This window comes from Ursus americanus, chromosome 27 (genome assembly GCF_024610735.1).
Source record: "Ursus americanus isolate L20-20 chromosome 27, mUrsAme1.1.p, whole genome shotgun sequence".
Taxonomy (NCBI): domain Eukaryota; kingdom Metazoa; phylum Chordata; class Mammalia; order Carnivora; family Ursidae; genus Ursus; species Ursus americanus.
In genome coordinates this window covers 22,511,376-22,535,296 of record NC_142153.1, presented here as the reverse complement: position 1 = coordinate 22,535,296, position 23,921 = coordinate 22,511,376, and the positions used below count along the sequence as shown (strand labels likewise).

At 33.5% G+C, this 23,921-nt stretch overlaps 1 protein-coding gene across 2 annotated transcripts in view; it reads right to left on the bottom strand.

Annotated features, from left to right (window-relative positions):
* SGCZ (sarcoglycan zeta) overlaps window positions 1-21,996 on the bottom strand; it is a 418,103-nt gene extending 396,107 nt beyond the window's left edge. For both annotated transcript variants that reach the window (XM_087856458.1, XM_087856459.1), the window contains exon 1: window positions 21,802-21,996. In XM_087856458.1, coding sequence (XP_087712584.1) covers window positions 21,802-21,996 — 195 coding nt within the window. The remainder of the gene's footprint in view (window positions 1-21,801) is intronic.
* Window positions 21,997-23,921: the final 1,925 nt, after the last annotated feature.

Genomic DNA, 23,921 nt, shown 5'->3' with positions numbered 1-23,921 from the left:
TGTTTCCAATGTGCCTATTTGTTCAGTTTCTATTTAATTACTTTGTTTAATTTCATAACATTCTTATCTTTGTGACTGTTCATCTTATTAGAAAACTCCTTTTGATTTTTTTGAGAATAGTAACAGTTTGTAAGATATTCTTCTGTTTTATAACATAATTATACTATCTCATTAAAAGAACTCCCATCCTAACAAGTAAAAAATACTCTGCCCTTGTAAAATAAGATTTTGTCTGCCACATGTTGAGCTTTTGAGTTTTTCTCATCCAAGCACAAAGAGCTATGTATAAATGTCTAGACTGCTGTTGGTTGCCTTTTGTGCTTGTTTAGATACCATTAACTCCACCTATCCACAGTGATACCAAAACACCAAGTAATGTCAATGTCCTCTGCTAGATATTAAAGAGATGCTTGCTCTTCTTTCTAGTACTATAGCCCTCATGTATATACTCCTTGTAATGCAGAGATCACTTTTGCCTCTTTCATTTGGTCCTCCCCAGGGAACAGAGAACTCTTTTTATTATGTTCAATTAGTCAACATATAATACATCATTAGTTTTTGATGTAGTGTTCAAAAAAAATTTAGTAGTCTATAATAAGGAAAAAAGATAGAGCCTTTTTATTAATTAATACCTTTTTAGGACATAATGGCACAAAATGAATTAAAATTTTGTAGAGATACTTTAGCCCTCAAATTTTTATCCTGCATCAATATTTAGCCTTAAAAGTATAAAAGTAACTTGTCTATCCTGTCACTGAGAGCACTGTGGCTGTTTACAGACAGATTCTCTTCCACGTTTCTGAGTTAACGCAATACAGGAAGTAAAATGAAGATTCTGTTAAACCTACTTGGTATTTCTGGCACATTGTTGTAAGAGCTCTTTCATCATCTCCATTAATTAGGACAATTACAGAAACTTTTGCAGGGTTTTGGTTATGTGTTTTTATTTGCATTATTATTGGTTGTTACTATGAATTATTTGTTAATTTTCATGAGTGATTTTTTAAGAAAAACCAGGGGCACCTGGGTGGCTCAGCTGGTTAAGGGTCTGCCTTCCGCTCAGGTCATGATCTCAGGGTCCTGGGATCAAGCCCCATGTCTGGCCCCCTGCTCAGTGCGGAGCCTGCTTCACTCTCTCCCTCTGCCCTTCCCCCCCGCTTGTGCTATTGCTCTCTCTGTCACATAAATAAATGAAATCTTAAAAAAAAAATCTGGACAACAGTCATTGTTATATCTCTATGCTAAGGCTGGTTTTCTCATTTAATCATCAAAATATCCAATGAGTTATCCTTATTTTACAAATGAAGGAAATGAGACCTGCACATAGAGGTTAAGTAACTTGTTCAAACTCATTCAACCAGAAAAGGAAAGAACCAGTGATTTAAAACAAAACCAAATTGAGTTCTTACACATTATGCTGACTGGTTCTACTTTAACATGTCTATTCTGCTTGTAGATTTTATCTTAAAACATTTGATATATGCATAATTGTTCTAGATATGATTAAAATAGAGTTATATTATAATTTAAGAAAGCTTTCATTTCTTGCTCCCAATCTTATATTCACTTTGATTAGACACTGATTTCAGACTTGCTATATTGAACTCCTGGAAATTTATTCAAATATTCTTTCTCATCTTTTATTTGACTATCAAAATTTGTATACATATAATTGCAGTCTGGACATTCTTAGTACTCTTTGTGTCTCTGTTGAATTCTTAAAACACACTGTGCCCTTCACTAAAGCAATTGCTTAACGATGGGTTAAAAATAGAGTCTAGATCATTATCCTGGGAATATAATTAAAAATAGATAGCTAACATACACGCTACACTAGCATGAAAGTATTATGTAATAAGACCAAATCTACATTTCTAGTTTCCTTTGATGTCACATAACATGAATTTTTCAAGGACATATTTAGGTTTGATCATGGAACATACTCACTGGTAAAAAGTGAGAAATCGCAGAACATACTGAGCCATTTTAGATAAGAAAATCCTTAGCTAAGATGCAAAGCCAAAATAATTTATAAAAATATGCAAGTATGGTAAATATTTCTCTAATTAGTTATTTCTTTAATTTATATTAGAAATTAATGTTTAAAAATGATATCAATCTCCAACTCTTTCCTGTGATTATCCTGTGATTATACAAAATTCTGTGTCCCCTAATATTTCCCAACATACCTTTTCAAAAACATATATTTTATTTATTTATTTTGAGAGACAGAGAGCGAACAGGGGGAGGGGCAGAAGGAGAGGGAGAAAGAGAATCTCAAGCAGACTCCACGCTGAGCAGAGAGCCCAATGCGGGGCTCAATCTCATGACCCTGAGATCATAACCTGAGCTGAAATCAAGAGATGCTTAACCGACTGAGCCAGTTGGGCACCCCCCAACATACCTTTTTGAGTAATCTATTATTGATCCTCTCTAAAATCTCTGGTCACAAAGAATGCCCTGTTTTCATGTCATGTGCATTTCTCATTACCTACTTTTCAGCCAATCTGAGAGGCAGCTTCACCTGTTCTCAACAGATGTATTTAGTTGGCAAAGAGGAATTCTGTTTATCTTTAATGGAAATTGTCCATTTACATCCGTTATTCAAGTGTAGTGCCAATTAATAAATGAAGCTATAAATTCATTAGACAAAAATATATTTCATATATGATTTTCAAAATGTCTTATATTTAAAAAAACCAAAATGTCTTATATTTCAAATTTAATTTCATGAACTCTAGGAAATATGCTAGTGTCATTATCATAAATGCAAACTTTTTCATTAGTTTTAACAGATTTATCTTAGAAAACAGCTCATAAATAATTTTAATATTGTTGTTCCAAACAAAAATTTGAAAATTATTAATGAATGACTATTTTAGATTCATGAAATAGCCAATTAAGATAGTTGACTATTAATATTTAATATCAAAAAGTTCACTTTCTATAGTATTGTTTCAACTGATTTCAAGTGAATTTCCCAGACTGCTCTCCAGTGGATTCATTTTTCCTATACTTAATGTATTTATTGAATTAATGAATCCATGGATAGGTATGTAATAAAATGAAGGTGAAATTTAAAAATATAATTAGAATTATATGAAGCTAGAGGCCACAGAAAGTAAACACCTTTAAAATATTAACCATATACAAAATAACAATGAGTACTTCCCATTCCCAATTTTGCTAGTTTAATGAGATGTTTTACATTCAAAATTTATCTGACTCAATTTTATTAACACTCGGTTTTATCTGGGGGCTAAATTCTATTCAGGTTCTAATTTGCATAAAATAAGCATAAAAAGCAATGAAGTTCAAAAAATATTTAAGGCACATAGAATTTAGAGTATACACATTATATACTGCTCTTCCCTTTCTTCCTCCCAAGCACAAACGCTGGCCAATTAGTCCCTGTGTTTTATTTGAGAGACCAGGTAAGAACAAAAGGTCAGAAGAGATTCTGATTGGTGACAGTGTTAAATTCTGCTTGGAGTTTCAGAATTTAGACTTAGGTCACCGGATAGAATGCAGTAGGATTGCTTAAAATAACTGATTTTGCAATAAATGAAAAATGAGGCTTTTTCCCCCCACTGTTTATGTTTGTTTACATATATAAGTGTGACTATGAGCAGACACTGCTTGTGTACTACCAAGAAGCTCTCACAACTGTGCTGGAATTCAAGGCTAGATGATTTGCAAATACAAATTTTCTACCCAAATACAAAAAGCATCAGTGTTATGGTGAGCATTCTAAAAACTAATGTCTAAAATACTATCTCCAATACCTCAAAGAAGTGATGCAAAGAGCCATGGATATAAATTTCAGATTGAAAATTTCTGTATCTGTTTATAATTTTTTATAAAATAAAAGTTTTATAAAACAAAGTTTATCAACAAATATTTATAAAATAAATTAAGACAACATGACTTGGATGAAACTTCCAGTTGGATATCTAACTGAATTATGTAACTTCTTTGAGAATCTAGAGCTATATAAATAATCAGAAACCTCAAAGCCTTGTGCAGGTAAGGTAGATAGTAGACTCTAAAGAAGAGTGTCAGTTGCCTTTGGTGGGAAGTTGCTATGATACAGTTATTTTTTTTGAGGGGAAAAAAAAAAAGCAAAGTGATTATTTACATATTGGCTGTAGGAAAAAAAATGAGAAATAATATAATTACAAATTAACTTCTTTCAATAGACCATACAACTTACAAAATTAGAACTATATTGTTATAGCTTATCATATCTCAAAGTAGACCTCTCCATGTATAGATTTGCATCACAAAGAACTGAATTAAAGGGGTAGAGAAGAAATTTTGGGACAATGTTCAATATGGAGAATGACAATAAATACAGGTCTAACTTTTTTATAACCATTTTTTCAGGGGGCATACAAATATCTAAACTGTCGACAGGTCACTGAAAAATACTCAGAGTACATTTTCTTTATCTAAAGAATAGAGAATTCAGCCAATGACACTCTACATAGTCTCAACGAAATCATATAAATTGTTGTATTGAGTTGATTTAAACAATATTAATGTCCCTGCATAATTTAGTGAAGAAATCGAGGGAACATATTTATTCTTTACTGCAGATGTGACTAAGGAAGACCTTCTGTACTGGATGTTATCAAAAGAGAAGGCTGGAGCTCTCTTAAGCAAAGGAATTTGATTTTGCTTGTTTTTTTAATGTCTCCATATAAATGTATACATACATACTTAAATATATACACATATACCCATACATTTAATGTTAATAGACCTTATTTTTTAGCAATTTTAGGTTCACAGTAAAATTGAATGCAAGGTACAAATTTCTATATACCCTCTGCCCCCCCCCCCCCCGCCCCCATGCATAGCCTTCTCCTCATTATCAACATCCCAAACAGAGTGGTACATTACAATTGATGAACATGCTTTAAGACATCATTATCACCCAAAGTCCATTGATTTTCTAATTGGTAGAACTCGATAGGCATTAGCAGTTTTTCTCTGCCTTCAATCCCAGTGTTTCTCCATTTGGGGAAGACATTCAAAAAGATTAAGCTGAGTGAGTATGGTACTACTCAAGTACTAGGAGAATTAACAGTAGGAAATTTCATAGACCTTGAGATAAATGATCCCCAGGAAGAAATCTTATCTACAATTTTAATGAAACAGACCACAGTTATTTATTTTTAGAAGAGAGGAAATCCAAATAAAAGTGTTTAATGAATCTTTCACTAATTTTACTTAAAATAAAATCACAATTGGAAAACTATTTTGACATAATAGGGCATTGCATTTGCTACTTTAAATGTAATCTTTAGGAAGAATTGAACGTATATTGTTTGGTTTCATCAAGACAATCTTCATGCAAAACATAGATTAAATTCCAAACAGGAATCTTGATTGGGTAGAATACATCAGAAAAGTCAGTGAAGGATGTTGTCCATAGAGTGGTTGTGGTAGACCCTCATAAGTTTTGCTATTTTATAATGCTTATACAGTTATTTTGTGTTTAAGCAAAAGTAAAGAAATACAACAAAATTATCAAGCCAAGTTACGTTAATGAAACTCACTTGAGAACACAATGCTCCATTTTAAAATATTCATATATAAGTATGTGCAGGAATCAGACCTGGTTAGTCGGAAGGAGAGTCAAGTACTTTATTCATTAAGAAAAACATAACCAGGGTAGTCAAGTTTGTCTCCTTCCCACCCAAAGGGAAAGTAGAGGTCATAAGTCTCTAGTTACTCAGTTTATCCTGTTTCCTAGGATCAAATTCACTTTAATATAAAAAAACCACTGAGGAGGAAAATTAAAATATTTCTTGATCTAATATTCAAGGGCTCATAACTAAAGATTAGATTCCCATATAGGCTTTTCTGGGTCAGTAAGACTTTTCTGATATACTTGATATTATTTTTAGTGCACAAACATCAGAACAAGAAAGTGCTGTTGATCTAGGATCAGCTGTGTCTTTTGTAAAATATAGATTGATCTATCTTGTCAGGTTGCAAAGTCTAATTTAATTAGAAAAAAAAATGTTTGTTGGGTTTGAAAATTAAATACTTATTTCTGCATTTTCTTAAGTAAAACAGAACAACTGGCATAGTACAATTTGTAAGCACTCATTATGTATTATCGCATAAGGTTTTAAAAACATTTAAGTTTTCACTGATAACCCATATTTTTGTATTTAATTCCAGAAAAGAAAACAATCAAAGCCGTCTTATATCAAACATAGTGAATTCACTATGATTAACATAGACTTCCACTGACTATAAAATACATGTTCACTGAATAAAGATTACGAAAAAGAGTACAAGAAAAAAAAAGAATTGTAAAAGTACTACTGATAATTACTATTTAATATCTTGCTTTTTACTTAATATCTTTTCTTATGTCATTCTTTTAAGAGACATACTGTAATACTGCATACATTATTTAAGTGTCTTTTTCACTTGATGCTGTACCATAAACATTTGTTCAAAATCATTAATATTATCGGAAAAACAATTTTAATAATTAATATTACATACATATATTTATTATTATAGATTTAACACTTTCTCTTGTTTGGATCTTCATGTTGCTTCATATAAAAAGAAGATATACTTCATTGATCATAATTTTTCTCCACATTTCTGATTCTTTTTAGGGTATAAATCCCATGTTAAATACTCTGAAGACCTGGAATTCTAAAGAATTATACAAATTTCAAATAATTGTTCTGAAAGTAAAGAAAAATCCATTTTTACTGTCAAATATGGCTATTTTTTTTTCTTTTAGAGAGGGGGAGCACTGAGGGAAGGGCAGAGGGGGGAGGGAGAGAGACAATCTTAAGCAGGTTCCACACCCAGCATGGAGCTCAGTGTGAGGCTTCATCTCACAACCCTGAGATCATGACCTGAGCCAAAATCAAGAGTCAGACGCTAACCAACTGAGCCATTCAGGCGCCCCTATGTTGTCATTACTTTTAACAAAACTTTAAATAACTATCTTCAAGTGGTAGGACATCAGGTGATCATACAAGTCAGAATATTGGTATCTAAATATACACATTCACATGCACATTATATTTAAGATACATGCTTAAGATATATTTAAGATATATTTAAATATATCTTAATATATATAAATATATATATTGAAGTATCATTGTGGGGGCACCTGGGTGACTCAGTCGTTAAGCGTCTGCCTTCGGCTCAGGGCGTGATCCTGGCGTTCTGGGATCGAGCCTCATGTCAGGCTCTTTCCTGGGAGACTGCTTCTTCCTCTCCCACTCCCCCTGCTTGTGTTCCCTCTCTCACTGGCTGTCTCTCTCTCTGTCGAATGAATAAATAAAATCTTGAAGTATCATTGTGTACTTAAAACTAGCATTACAGGAAAAACAAGAAAAGGTATGCTAATTTGGTAAGTTTGAAAATGGTATTTAAATCACTGACAACATCAAGAGCTTGCAAAGATATGGAACAAAAATGTTCATTCCTTGCTATTGGGAATGCAAAACAATACAGCCACTTTGGAAAATGATTTAGTTTCTCACAAAATTAAACATAGTCTCACCACTTGATCTAATAATCACTCTCCTTGGTCTTTACCCAAAGGCGTTAAAAACTCATATCCATATAAAAATCTGCACACACATGTTTACAGCAGCTTTATTCATGATTGCCAAAACCTGGAAGCAATCAAGGGCCCTTCAGTAGGTGAATATATAAGTGAATTGTGGTACATCCAGACAATTATTTAGCACTAAAAAGAAACAGGCTATCAAGACATGAAAAGACATGGAGAAAGCCTGAATGCATATTACCAAAAAAAAAGAGCCAATCTAAAAAAGTGACAGACTGTATAATTCCAACTATATGACATTCTAGTAAGGGCAAAATGATGCAAACAGTACAAGTAAATATCAGGGGTGGCCAGGAGTTAAGGGGAAAGGAGGAACATGTAAGTGGAGCACAGAGAATTTTTATGGCGGTGAAACTGCTCTGTATGATGCTATAATGATACATACATATCAGTATACATTTGTCCAAACCCACAGAATGTACAATACCAAGAGTCAACCCTAATGTAAACTATGGACTTTGAGTGATAATGATGTGTCAATATTGGCTCATCAATAACAACAAATGAGCCACTCTGGTGGGGGATTTTCTTGGAGAGGGAGGCTGTGCATGGGGCGGGGGGCACAGTGTATATGGGAACTCTGTATTTGCTGTGAACCTAAAACTGCTCTAAAAAATAAAGCCTGTTTAAAATCCTAAATTGAAAAAAAAAAAGGGGGGGATTTAACTGTTGTTTTAATTGCATTTCTTAGGATACTTTATTTATTTATTTTTGCCACATACACTAATCACATTTATTCATCCTTTATATTGGAAATTTTAAAATCAGGGTAATGCATGAATAGTTGCTCATTAACACAACAAAACTTTATTTTTTTTTAGCATTGCACAAAAATGTTATGATTTGCCAATCTTTTGTCTTAGGATACTACTGAAGTGGAGTCTATTCATCCAATGAATCTTGACTACCTTGTGACTTTCTCTAGCTAATGGAATGCGCGGATACGAACAATGATAGCCAACCAGTTTTGCACCTTAGATGTCTAGAAGTCTTGCATATATCCACACTCTTCCTTGAAACTTCTCACCTGTTTAAAAATGGCTAATGTACTGGAGGATGAAAAGACATGTGATCCAATCGCCCAGCCAATAGTGAAATGACTGTCAAATATGGAAATGAGGCATCCTAATCTCGCCAGTTACAAGTTGACCAGACAGCTTGCTACATATCTATGAAGAAGCCCAGCCAACATCAGATGATGGAACTGTCCATTCAATCCACAGATTCCTGAGTTAAATGACTGTTTATTATTTTAATCTATTAGGATTTGTGTCTGTTACATGCTATTCTTGTGGCAATAGATCACTGATAACATTGTACCTCTTTAAAATGCCTATAAATATATAAAAAATAGAGCATGCCTGTGATTTCTTAGAAGAAAACAGTGCTCATGTAAGGGACCACTCGTTATTTGTACAGATGACAAAAAAAGTTATAGAAAGTACCAGTATTCTGTAGTTTTGTTATAATTAACATACCAGGAATATAATGAATCAAAAGAAAAAATATAGCAACAGAAGGTAAGTTAATAGACGCTAAACTAATAACATTACCCCATTCCAAAATCAAGTAGAAAATATTCAATTTCATAGCCCTAAGAAATGCATGAGGACTTATGAACTTATGAACTGATTGTCAAATAGTAGACGATTGCCTACATAGAAAAATTATCTTTTGGCTAGAATGGCTTGTAAATAGTATCAACAGTAGAATGATTCCTGAGTGGGTGGAACACATTTGACCTGCTGTGTTAGATAAACAAATACTCAAATATCAACTCAGTCACTTTTTAGTTACCTGAAATTGGGCAACATTTTCTCTTTAAAAATAGAGATAATAATATGGATCTCATAAGAATGTCATATTATATAAGACAAAACATATACAACACCTTACTGTTGCACGAATATTTTTCCCTTTTCCATCTAACTAGTACCAATTTCTATTTTCTTTGAGTACCTAGATATTCATATATTTTAAATAAATTTATAAGAGCTTTTCTAGAAATCTGAGTACTTTATTTTCAACTTACTAACTACAGCTTCTAGAGAACTATAAAGTTAACATTGTTTTTAAGTCATTAGTCAGAAATGAAAAATATTAGAAAAAAAGTAAACTAGGTTAACTGAAAAATAGAATTCAATTTACAAAATTGCAATTTACCATGAGCTAGAGTAAAATGTGTATTATAGTGGAGATGTACACTATATAGTGACGATATAGTGGGGATATTTTAAACAGTTTAAGCAATTTGTATTGCTTTTTAATATCATATTTTGGGGACTAGTGAATACCAAAAATAAATACTTCTTTTGATAATACACACACACGTACATGCGTATGTGGGTCAAATTTGTATTTACGTTTTATACTTCCCTCCTCTGACTAAAACTGGCATCATGAGATAAACTTGGTCAGTTTATATGGAACTTTTAACAAATGCAGAGTGCTTCTGCAGTTTAATTTAACTCAAGCCTTAGATCAAAAAGGAATAAAGGGTATGTCAGTGGTAACAGTGACTTACCTATTTCAAATCTCTAAAATCAAGAAATGTACAAAAATTGTGGATGCAAAAATATGTGAATTCCAAGAAAACAGGTATTTTACTTTCTAATGACATCATTCAGTTATAGAATTTGTAAGACACACTGAAGTAAGCTGGAAAGATCTGGAGATATTTTATGGACCATCTGTCACACTTTGGGAAGAATGCAATTAGCTACCAAGTTGATAGTCATTACCTGATATAAATAGCTTCCCATTATTTGCAAGGGCACTTTAATGGTGAATTTCTACAAGAATTTAAAACTAAATATTAAACTATTTAGCAAACTAAATATATTATATTAATACTATTAATCTATTATGTAGTATTAATATATATTTGGTCTAGGGTTAAGTTTACAAACTAGCAAATAGAAGATCTATGGAGATATTATTTAAATTAATAAACCCATATGAATTCCTACCCAATAAGATTACTTTTATGAAAATAATATTTTCTTTGCTTGGAAACAACAAATATGACATTTCAAGTATGCTTTTGAAAAGCAAATGTTTACTTTTTTTTTTTTTTACAAAGCAACATAGCAAAACATTACCCCTTTTGAAGATAATTACCCTTTAACTTCATTTTTACTTAAAATCATCCCCAAATTTCCCACTAAAATAGTCAAATTACATGAGACAAACTATATGCTATTTTATGTGAGAATAAGTTCAATTTGAAACATATTACCTTAAGTTCAGTTTGATCCAACATATTTTATGTTCTGGCTGTTGAGTCACCCACATGGGTGAGTGATTTTATCTTTCTGGACTTCCATTTTCTCTATGTACAGTTAGGACACTGAACTAAAGTCCTTTCCAGCTCTCTATAATATACAATTTATTAAACATATAAACTAACAAGTCTTTACTTTCCTAACTTCTTTTTCAATAACTAATTTCCTTAATTCTTTGTTTCCCCCTATGAAACATTTTGCTTGTGATAGCTATGATTTATGATATATGTTACGTCACTGTTTTTGTAGTTTGTTTTAGTAAAAAGAACTACTACTTTGTACTTGTTTGAACTTGGATACAAATGACTAAATTTTTCTTTATAAAGTCAAGGAAAGAAAATGTACTGCTGGGCTAAGACTAAGCATGAAAGATTCCATTTGAGAGGGACAATTTGTCAGAAAATTATGAGGAGGTACAAACAGAAGGTTATAATGGAAACAGTCTTGCAACATTAACTGTATCATTCACTCTCATCAATTCTATTATAAATCCACACACCACACTGAGGGGCGGTGCGGGCCGGATGGTTCTCCAGCAGGTAGGCTCCCACTGCTGGCACTCCCCCTCAGGGTGACCACAGTGCCACAGAAAGTAGTGCCCCATCTTGGCTTGGGGTGGGCACCATGATTCATGCATGGACAAATTAATTGAGAAAATGGCAATGGCAGCCTAGAAAGGTGGACAAGAGCTATGATCCTAAATCACCTTCAGAGTGGTCTCTTCATGGCCAATTACTTAACTCCTTAGCAAAATATAGTTTAACCAGAGCAAAGACTGGAACACAGGCATAAAAATGTCTTTATGAAAGGCATTGTTTTATTTACTACTTATTTATTAATACGCAACCACTGTCTCTTTTATGAAGATGCCATTAATAAGCACCATTGCTGTATCCAGAAATTAAACCTAAGGCTCACTCTTCCAAAATCAAAAGTGCAGTCATGTTCAGAACTTACAGAGAAATTTTCACTGTTTTAATTACTGACTATGAGAAATTAGGTATGTTTTCCCGTTAAACTAATAATATTTGAGAGAACTGAGGTATCTTTTGTCCAACAAATTAAAAATGTAATTAAAAAGCAGTGATGTCAGAGTTACATATTTAATAGTGTTGTATGAATGCACTGAGGTAGACAGGGAAATAAATCATTTAATGAAGAATACTGAACTAATTTAAATTTAAATTTTGATAAAATTAATGCAATGAAAGGTAGTGAAAAGAACATGGACTTTAAAATTGTATAGCCCTTGCTAACCTTGCTCATCAACGTGACCTTGGGAAGTTTATTTAATTTCCCTAAGCCTCTGTGTCATTCACTGCCAAAGGGGATAATATTTACTTTGCAGTGTTGTGAAACTCATTAAGGACTGGTCTATATAGTACATAATCTTGTTGAATACAAACTACATACTAAATAAATATGGGCTCCCTGGCATCTTAAAATTCATCCTCATATGTAAAGGTTATACCCTAAGATTATAATTCAGGATACTATAAAAATAATTCAGAATATAATATCTCAATCAGATAATAATTTAAAACTCTGATCATTAAAGAAACTCAGAACACTTAGGATTAAGAACAGACATCCCTCTCTATCATCCAGTTAGTAGTAATTACAATTTATCCAAATTGTTCAAAAAGGTGATCAGTTCTATCTAGTAAATGAGCTCCTTCTTTCAGACAGGCCAGTAGAGTCACTTTCAGGTAATGCAGGTTTAAAAAAAAAAAAAAAAAGGAACAGCTTGAGGTCATCAAAATAATTATGATGTTTGACAGCTGAATGGTTCCTCTTAGAAGTTTTAAATATACTTTTCTATATCTCAGCATTAAATTATAATTTCAAAAGAAATCTTTATTATCCTTTGATCATCCTAAGGAAGTAAGACATTTTCTCTGATAAAATGTATCAAGTAAAATAACTTTAATTATTAACATCTGGTACTTCAGGGCAATGTTTGTCATACACAGCTGACACCAACTGAGTGCTTTCTCTGAGGCACAATTTTAACTGCTTTTGTAGGAGTTCACTCACTTAATACTTTTAACATCTCCATGGGTCAATACCATTGGCCATTTTACAGTTGAAAATACTGGAGTTAAAGGGCTAGGGAACTCACACAAGGTAATCCTGCTAAGCAGCAGTGATGGAGCCAGAATGTGAACCAGTGTGGCTCAAAAGTTCATGCTCTTAGCCTTTACGTATATCATTAGCATGAATAAGATTATAAACACCATCATTTATTTACTACTTATTTATTAATACGCATGGATCCAAGAAACTTTTATCTTTCTAGGACAGTTTTATTTTTTAATTTAAAAAAAATTAAAGATTTTATTTATTTATTTAAGAGAGAGAGTGTGTGAGCAGTGGGGCGGGTGGGCAGAGCGAGAGGGACAAGCAGACTTAGTGCTAAGTGCAGAGCCTTGATGTGGGGCTCTATCTCATGACCCTGAGATCATGACCTGTGCAGAAATCAAGAGGCGGACACTCAACCAACTGAGCCACTCAGACGCCCCTGACAGTTTTAGACTCAACTGTAATAGAATCAAATTAATTCACACAATGTCTGGAATTACCATGAAGCTGGAACAGCAGAAAATGAGTAAGGGTAATAATAGTAAACCCTGGGAGAGCTGTTAGGATATGCCAGGCATTTCTGAAGAACTGTCATTATTTTAATTGCTTTGATGTCTACAATAATCTAATGGGGAAAAAAATAATGTTGTATCCATTTGACAGAGTAAGAAACTAAGTCACAGTTTAAATAACTTGCCAAAGGTGACATAACTAGTAAGTGCCAAAAGCAGGATATGGACCTAAAGTTAATTCTTTTAACCACTGCTGATGGATGATGACAGGTGTCTTAACAGGACCAGCAAGCAGTCTAAGGAGATCTTGCTATGGACACCATTTTTTTTATGGGAAAATACCTCACTAGCAAATAGTAGAGACTGAAGATTTTTCCCCTAGTAAATAACACTTATAAATAAAAAAGAATTCATTTTCTTACATTGTTGCATATACAAAATTGTATGTGGGTTTTGAGAAGAATAAATGTTTAAGGTTCAGTTTTTTAAATTAAATTTTTAAACATCTGATTTTGAACCCATGTTTTATAACAATTCTGTGAGAAATGCAAATAATAAAACTCACACCCCTACTTTTGCCCTTGTGGGCCACTTGAAAAAAAAGTATTCCCTTTTTCTACTTTCTGCTGTTATTGATCCCTTTCTTCTTTCTTTCAGTAACTGGAGTTTAGATTAAAATTAGTGGATATTTATTTTGTTTGTTGTGCTTATGACTTTTTTTCAATCAAAGCAAATTCAGAAAATCACAAATACACCCTAGACACGACACCAAACTGGATCAACAAATGTCTCTAGAAAATCTTATAATTCCACTGATTTCAAGTGTTAAATGAAGAGGTATTTGGGGAAGTTATGTGTGATTATGGTGAGCAGGCCAAGGCTTCTCAGCAGCAGATACCCTCCCACAAGAGTCTGGAAGTCAGGAAACACACAGTGATTATCTCTCATGCCTGAAGGTCTGAGTATTTTTCGATAGGGATTGTAAACAAGTGATGGCACTAAAGTTCTGGGATTTGGTAGTCATTTACAAGTAATTGTAGGCTTATGGCACCTCTTAATTACCAATAGATCTTATCTCAAAAGATGAAGTAGGATAGCACAGAAAAAGAGTATTTTTATATAAAATCTAAGTGTTGGTTTTTTGGGTTTTTTTTTGTTTCCAGGAAAAAGAAAAGACCGGGATTTTACTGTAGTCATTACTGAGGGAGTCAGTCAGACCTAGTGATTGGAGCTTCAAAGGACCCTACTTTAACTGAAAAACCATCTTACTTAACAGCTTTGGGATTCTGGAAGAGTGTGCTCTGCTTGTCTTGCTGTCAGGGGAACCTAGTCACCAGAGGCTGAAAGATGTGAAAGGACTTGAGGAATGCCACTCTCTTAATGGGGGAGGGTGAGATATCATCTAAAAACAAAAGCCTGAAACATAAAAACAGAAACGAACTGGAATCTGAAGCAGTTTTACAGAGAGAACAAGTAGAAATATTAAGACATTAAATTTGAGGCTCCCTCTACTCAAAGTGAATCTAGACTTTTTAAAATTACAAAAAGTCAACCAAAAATAATGTATCACCACCTAGCATGTTCCTGACCATGCTACCAAGACAAATAAGACAATAAAACAGCTCTGCTACTTGAGGAATTCCCACATTAATGGGACTGAAGTAGGGAAGCTGAAGGGACTCCATTTTGGAAAGGTTCCATCTCTGCTGTTTTTCTGCTAAGCCCCATTTACTCATGTCCCACATTGTGCCTTTGAATAAACCAAAGAAGCTATGTTCCCACATGAAGGGGAAAGCAAAAAAGTTAATCATTCTCTGAGTTTTGTCCTAGGCCGCAAACACCTGATAACAACTAAGAAGACCCAGATCCCAAACATTTTCCAGAACATTAGCTTCAAACAACCTGGGCTGAGGTTGCCATCAATACCCCTACCTTTGGTAATTTATGGAATAACACCTGTTCACCTGATACTCGTGTTTGATTGGAGCCTACTGTGCATTTCTAGAGGAACAGGTACCCTAGATCCTTTCCTAATATAAACTCCCAGCCCCAAGCAATGACAAGACTCATTCTTCTCTCCTTCTCCGGTCTCCCAGATACTCCATCTACTATTCTCTACCTGTCACTCACGCTATTTAATGAACTGTTTTCACATTCTCCAGCTCACATCTGATTTCTATTCTGTGTGAAGGCAAGGACCCTCTTGGCTGGTTCTGTGGGTCCTCCCCTGGGTTCTTGGACCCAGCCTTCTGCATCAGGACTGGGGGACATTGGTGGAAGAGAAGAATCTATATCTAGATGAACCATAATTATATATCTAATCCAAATAGTAAGTACTCTCATAGAGATAAGATATATGAATAAAAATAGAAATAGGAATAAATCTGTCAGAAAGGGATACCTAAACCAATAAATAAGAAGGATCTTCATCAGATAGCTGGGTGTCAGATTTGTGGCTTAAGAAGTAGCAATTTAGTTTAGCTGGCAATTCTCTGTTAAGAGGTAAGGTGAACAAAAGAAACCCTTACAGGTTGCTGGAGGTAATATATATTGATTCAATCACTTTGGGGGAAAAATTTATTACAAGTCAATATTCATAGACATATACTCTAGACTCTAGAACCTAAAGAAATTCTTGTACATGAGCAACTACAATTATCAATATACAAGAATGCTCACAGGATCGTTGTTTGTGAGAGCAAATTAAACAACAACCAAAAACACGGAAAACAACACAAAAGGAGGATTTATAAATTAAATAAGGTATGTTCATTCAATAAAATTTACAGCAGTAAATACATTGCAGTTACACACCTTAACAGAGATAAATCTCACAAACATATTGTTGAGCTAAAACACTATACTGTTTGAGGTTTATATACACATGAAACTAAATAAAAGCAAGAAAAATATTTAGGATTATAATTCTTTCTAGATAGAGTTAGGAATTTATTTTTTCAGCTGGCTGATGATGAAACAGGTGATCATTTTATTGTTTATTATTGCTATTATTATTATTACTGGTTCAGATATATATATTACACATATATCCTTTTGTAGGATAAAATATTTCAAAATAAACTAAAGTGTTAATAATGGCAATTCTCTGTACTACTGATATGGGTAATTGAGATTGGGCTTTCCTCCCTAAAATGTGTTAGGGTTTAAATGCAGGGGCTGCTGGAAATTATTAAACTTGGCGTGCAGAACACAAAACTACTTTTTCAATGTAGTAGTTAGTAAATACCACTGCACAGTCCATGGAACCCTATCATGTGCTTATGAAACCATAAATACCAACAGAAAGGATAACGGGTAGTCTTTTTATCAATTCTTCCCAGCTCAAGGCAGGCCTTTGGAAAGGCACAAATCATACTGAAATGAAGAGTTTAACTAGCTTTCAATGCAGAGATGTTAAAGATGGATACTTATTTCACAAATACATATTAAGATCTAATTATCTGTCAGGCACTGCTCTCTGCCTTGGGGATACAGCAATGGAAAAAGAGTAAAAAATTCTGAGCCCTGTGGATCTTATATCCCATCTGTGGGGAATAAATCCAGACAATAAACAAAGTCATATAAAGAAAAACAATGTGTGATAAACATGCTAAGAACAGAAGAAAAAAGTAATGAGACATCAACAAAACATGGTTATTTCATATTTAAGCTTCCCATAATTCCTGTATATGTCCATAGATTTGAAAAACAAATAAAATGCATTTGGTATGGGGACACAACTTTGATAAATATAAGAACTGGCTAGATATATAGAGATGGAAAAGCTTATTCTGACCTAATGGTCCTATTAAATAGTGAAATGAAGACAACTGTGGAGTGACAAGTTTGGTGATGGGCACACTGACAAATAACAGCAGACTGCAGATGTACTTTAGCCATCTTACGTAAACTGATAATGGCTACGGATAATGTGCCACTGGGTTAATGATGAAGATAAAGAAAAAGAATAGTCACACAAGTGAGATGGGGATATGTGATACTTCACTTACCAAGGTATTAGAGCGCAAGATTGAAGACTTAGCAAATGTGTATTATTTCATATTCCCTCAAAATTATCTTTTAAAATTTATAGCATTAAAAACATTAGAAAACAGAAAACTGAATATAGTGATACATGTACTGTCTCTTAACTTTAGAAAGGTACACTAAAAGAAAAGAAAATATGATAAAAGATATCTATGACTTTCTGGCTAATGGCAATAAACAGAAAGATATCTTAAAAAGGTTGACAGTCTTGTAAATATATAATAATAATGTACTATAGATAATACTTGAAATGAAGAAAGGCAAATGGCAGCTAAAGAAGCAAAGTGGCTGCATAAGAATAATAGAGATATAGAATGTTTATCTATACAGAATATATATCCTTGATGTGAATATGTGTATGTATGTATATGTGTGTGTGTATGTGTATATTAGAACAAACTGTAGTCTTGATAAAATAATAAATTCATGTCAGTTTGAAAAAATGCAACCTGCATTCCATGATTGGAGTTATGTACAGAGAGACTGCAACAAAATAGCAAGATGTTAAACAGCAATACAACTACCCAGTGATTTAATGGGATGGTTTGCTTATCCAAAGGAGAGTTTCAGCAGATGCTGAGTGACCAAATGGAGAGAATATCAGAGAGTGCCCTTTAACAGTATACAGACGGCTGAACTAAAAATCTCCCAATTCCTTTTTTTCCTAAAACACTATCACATTCAATCTACTTCTTGTGGGATCTCTTTTCAGCCAACATTCATCCCACCGATCTTACAAGTCTCTAAAAATTTTGTTTTCCAATTTGTTCAACTGATTGATTGTTTCAATTATTACCCATAACTGGGTATTCATGACTTCTCAGTCTCAGCATTGATGACTTTCCTCTCCCTCTTTGCTTAATAAATGGCATTTATTTTTCCATCCTTCTTTTGCTAGCTAGTTAACATAGGTATTCAAATGAAGTTGCAGATGATGCTACCAACATTTACTTAGTATTCTTGTGATTAGAATGAATACTTTATTATTATATTAATTTTCAATTTTCAAATATAGAACTAACTTACTTAGGTTGAGCACTTGGCCCAAGAAAAGAATACCACCTTAGCAGGATGCCTAGATTCAAAAGATCTGGTAGATTTGTCCATTTATATTGAACCATACAACTATTATGCCAACCAACAACCACCACAACCACCACCAACAAAAACACATAATTGGGTTATACTGATCTTGAGAGAGAATGAAGTTTCACAATCTCTTTCTTCAACTCATTCCTGCATTTATCAACTCTCATAGACAGGAAATTGTGGTGTATATCTGTCCTAAGCCTTTCACTCTGTAGTATAAACTAATTTCCTTTTTCTTGATTCTCTGCACCTGCGTATCTCAATAGCTGTGTGATTTTATTTTCCACAAAATAAGAAGCAGAATAAGGTCATATCAACCACACAGATCATGTATAATACTAGTCATAATGATGGACTTCAAGAAGCATCATAAAACAGGTTGGCAGCTATCCCTGCTATGCTAAAAACAGTATTTTGATAACAATGACATTCCCAGTTTGCTGAAATAAAAGATGTTAACAGCCACATATTTCCATGGACTGGATAGAAATCATTATAATGAAAGAGAAATACATTTTGTGTAAATCAATAATACTCCCCAAACAATTTATACATCATTTACTACTTCTTATGATAGTATGGTGAATGGTTTCTGGTATTCACTCTAGAGATAGATGCAATCATAATACACCAGTGAAAACATAAAATTGATTTTGTTACTGCTCTAATGTAAGAGGATCACAAATTATTTCACACTTTTTAAATTCATACAACTTAATCTGGTGTGTAGTATTCAGAACTGCTAAACTCGGCAACTATGTAAGTAATTCAGAATTTCTTTGAACAATTATGAATTACTGTATTGAAATGGAGAGTATATAACGTTACAAAGATTATCTTGACACAATAATTACTTCATCTTTCCATTTATTTACATACATATAGCTTATATGGCCAAAGAATAACCTCCTATTTTTTGATTATTAAAAAGTAACAATGTGATTAAAAAAAGAAAGATATGCTCAAAATTAAAGAAATAAATAAATGAACACCAAAACTCCTATGGAAATAAACTCCTTTTCATTATTCCCAGGAATATGTTGACATTTACATTTTGGCTAGCTGAGGTTCAAATTAGATAGCTCCATAGGTGATAGAAACCCTGAGGTCTGCATGGACCCTGAGGACAAAGGTGATTGTTTCAATTACTTCCCTTGAATGGCTTATCCAGACTTGACCTCAGCATGAGGCAAGGTATTAGGAGCCTGATGCATGCAGCCGTGTAATTATGCATTTAAGTTTATCTTCTTAATTAATTTAAATATGCTTGAGAAACTTACAGGGCTTGAATCTGAAAATTTCCATGGCCTGGTCACTGGAAAGAATCAGGGCTCCTGAAGTGAGAGATTGATCACAACTTTCATGAGCTTTAGAAAGAAGCTCTTTGGTAGAGGTAATCAAATGCTTGAAACTTCAAATCTTGGGAGAAAATTATACTCTTTATCTCTTTCACAGTGATTTTTGTTTGTTTTGTTTTGTTAAGAAAAATGAGGTTGAAAAATTTGCTGTCAGCAACTGCTCATTTGGCTGATAGTCAAAACCATATAAAAGAATCTTCAGCCCCTACTATATGTTAAATGAATCATTAATATGAAGCCCAGACATTAGTAAGAGAACATAGGAGCAGAGCTTAGAACTAAAAGACTAGGAGTAGAATTAGTGTAATCTGTGCCAAAATATCCTCAATGGTGGGGGTGGGGGGGCACTGAGCCAACTCTTAGGACAAAGAAATGGCTCAGATGTATAACCATGGTGTCTCTTACAGCAATAATCTGCCTAGTAGCACCCAACTCCACCTCTAGCCACCCGCACACAGGCTCACAGACCCTGAACACATACCCATTGCTAGGATATAGTTATTTTCTCTAATCCTGGAACGTATTGTGTTCTGCTCAACTTTTCTTTGCCTTTCATCTATTTTTTGATGATTACCCTTCAAAATTTGCACTGTATCAGAGAAATGGAGCCCTTGCTCAGCTAATTTTTCTCCATGAGCATATACGTTCTTCTATTATGATTTACACAGTTCTAGTTTTTCCTCTCAGGAAGGTTAGGCCACCTGCTCTCACAGGGTCCTTCTGCACACAACCACAGTGCCCTACACAATGGACAGATGCTGCACTCATTTTCCTTTTTGAGATTGTTTCAGGTTAGATTACATGTTAGTGAACTCAGAAAGAAACTACCCTTGCTAAATCAATAGACAGCAGAGTTAAAAAAAAAAAAAAGAAGAAGCAGCCCAATATACAAAGATCAGTGAAGTTAAACAGCCAGCTTTACATTTGCCTCTGAGGATGCAGAGTTCTAAAGAATAATAGTGGTCTGGTCAGCAAGTGTAAGATACCTGCTTGAATGGGAAGATATCTGAGGTGTTTAAGCAAAGGCGGAAAGCTTTAAAGGCAGAGGAGAGAAATCTAAGAATTTAGCCAGAAAATATAAAGTGAGCTAACCTAAACTTTGCTGAAGCAGCTAATTTTTCCAAGATAAGCCAGGCTCATAGGTTTATTGTATACATTCAATAAATTAAAGCAAAATTCATCAATGAGCTATATAATTATTTTGCTATTAAATTATTACTTTTAATGAAAGAGCGATTTAATTTCTGGTATATCTTATACTTACCATGTCTGTACTCCAAAAGAATGAAATCACCATCTGGTGACAATTACAGACATTGGTTCATGTGGCCCATGAAAAATTCCAGAGTTTAGATTTGATCTTGCAGTGTGTTACACAGAAAGCATATATGGAGACGTAAATACTCTATGTAAAGCATTTTAAAGGTATTTGTGATATCTAATATTAATTCTAATATAAAATATCATCTCAAAATACAGACTCATTTTCTAGAGTACCAGATTTAGCAAGCAATAGTTCACACTTATAGATTAAAATTTTCCTAACTTGTTAATGAATCAGTATCCTATACTATCTCATGATATCAATTTCCCATACTTAAAGGACAGGTAGTAATAAATATCATACGTGTGTCATGAAATACATATCAAATGCAGTCTTAAAATAATATATGACACTCTTTGGAATTTCAAGACACAACCTTATAAAGCTTAAGATAAATAATGTTCAATTAAAAAATAAAAATAACAGCGCTGTATCATCTTTGAACCAAAAGCAGTAGATATAGAGTCATGGTGGTACTTACCACAGTGAAATTCATCACTTTCAATATCCATATTGTCATGGCTAAGTTAACTATCATGGTAACCAACAGCAGAAGGACAAAGAAGTATAAGCACCTCTTTCGCCATCCATAAATCCCCACTGGGTAAAGTTGTGCATTCTCAGCTCTTGGCAGGTTGTTCTGTTGTGTTGCTAGTATATATTGTTCTCGTGTCATCTGAAAAAAAAAAAAAAGAAAGAAAGAAAAAAAAAAGAAAGAAAAGAAGCATTCAAAACTAAAACCAATAATTTTTTTAAATCAAAAGACACAACATACCTATGAATAATGGGAGTGAGTGTTCAAAGAATTATTGCTGTGTAATTAAAATTAAATTAAAATTGATTAAAATCTTACAAAGCCCCTCACATCGCATCATCAGTGCTTCTTTTTAGAGCTGTTTAACTAACTGCAATGTTTCTAGGATGTATATTATTTTCAGTCAGATTTGCCCAATTCTAACAGTAGCTTTGTTTTAAGGAGACTCTGAAGATGCTCATCACTACTCCCAGGTGTCTATAACCTAAAATTCTATGCACATCCCAGCTACTCCTGGAATAAGTGTAACCTGTTCTTTTGGGTAGACAGAGACCAAATGTATCACAAGGCATTCCTGTACCTTTATCTAAGATACAGGATATCCCAGTGCTCAGGGTGTATGTTTTAATAAAATGTAAGTGCATCTGAAAGAACCTATGGGAAGAAAATACACTTTATTGAGAATTGTATAGATATAGCTGTTTAATTAATATTTTTACTTAGAATTTTGTTGGTTATTTATTTTAGTTGTATTTCAATTAGTTCTCAAAATAAATTTGATCTCTAAAAAAGAAGACACTATACTGTAATATTCTGTTATATAATATTATACAACATATTGATATACATTGAAGTCAGTTTTGGAAAAGAGGTGGTGGTATTCCTTGGTAATATATAAATTTAGTTTCTAAGTTAATTCTTTTAAAAAGCAAATACATTATTTTCCTCCAGATACAATCAAGAAGTACAGTTAAGAAAAGTAAAGGATATGTACTAGGCATACAATCTTTAGAATACCTTATTTATTATCTGAAGAATAAAAACTTTACTTTTTATAAAATATAATTTTCTCCAAGGCAATAAGGGTTTTTTAGTTTAGTTTTTTCTCTTTAGGTTTCATCAGATTTCTTTTATTGTTCACGTCAAACAATTAATACAACAGAAATCATGCTGAATAAATATACCAAAATAAAAGCAACATCAATGAAGAATTAAAATTACCTGTCAAGTAATATAAAATACAGGCATATCTCATTGTATTGTGCTTTGCAGGTACTGCATTATTAACAAATTGAAGATTTGTGGCAACCCTGAGTCAAGCAAGTCTATCGGTGCCATTTTTCCAACAGCATTTGTTCATTTTGTATCTCTGTGTCACATTTTAGTAATTCTCACAATATATCAAACTTTGTCCATTATTATTATTATATTTGTCATGGTGATCTGTGATCAGTGATATCTGATGTTACTAATAATTGTTTTGGGGCACCATGAGCCACACTCATATAAGATGATGGCTTTATTGATAATTGTGTGCATTTTTTTAAAGATTTTATTTATTTATTCAACAGAGATAGAGACAGCCAGCGAGAGAGGGAACACAAGCAGGGGGAGTGGGAGAGGAAGAAGCAGGCTCATAGTGGAAGAGCCTGATGTGGGGCTCGATCCCAGAACTCCAGGATCACGCCCTGAGCCGAAGGCAGACGCTTAACCGCTGTGCCACCCAGGCGCCCCAATTGTGTGCATTTTGACTGTTCCACCCTGTGGCAGTTCGCCCCTTCTCCCCTGCCTCTCAGGCTGCCTTTTACCTGAGACACAACAATATTGAAATTAGGCCAATTAAAAACCCTGCAGTAACTTGCTGGGATTAGCATCAAGTATTGTATGGAATTGTTAAATTACTATATTTATTGTACACCTGAAACTAATATTATACTCTATGTTAACAGGAACTTAAATAAAAAACTTAACACACAAAGGAAAAATCCTGCAATGGCCACTAAGTATTCAAGTGAAAGGAAGAGTTGCATATCTCACTTTAAATCAAAAGCTAGAAACGACTAAGC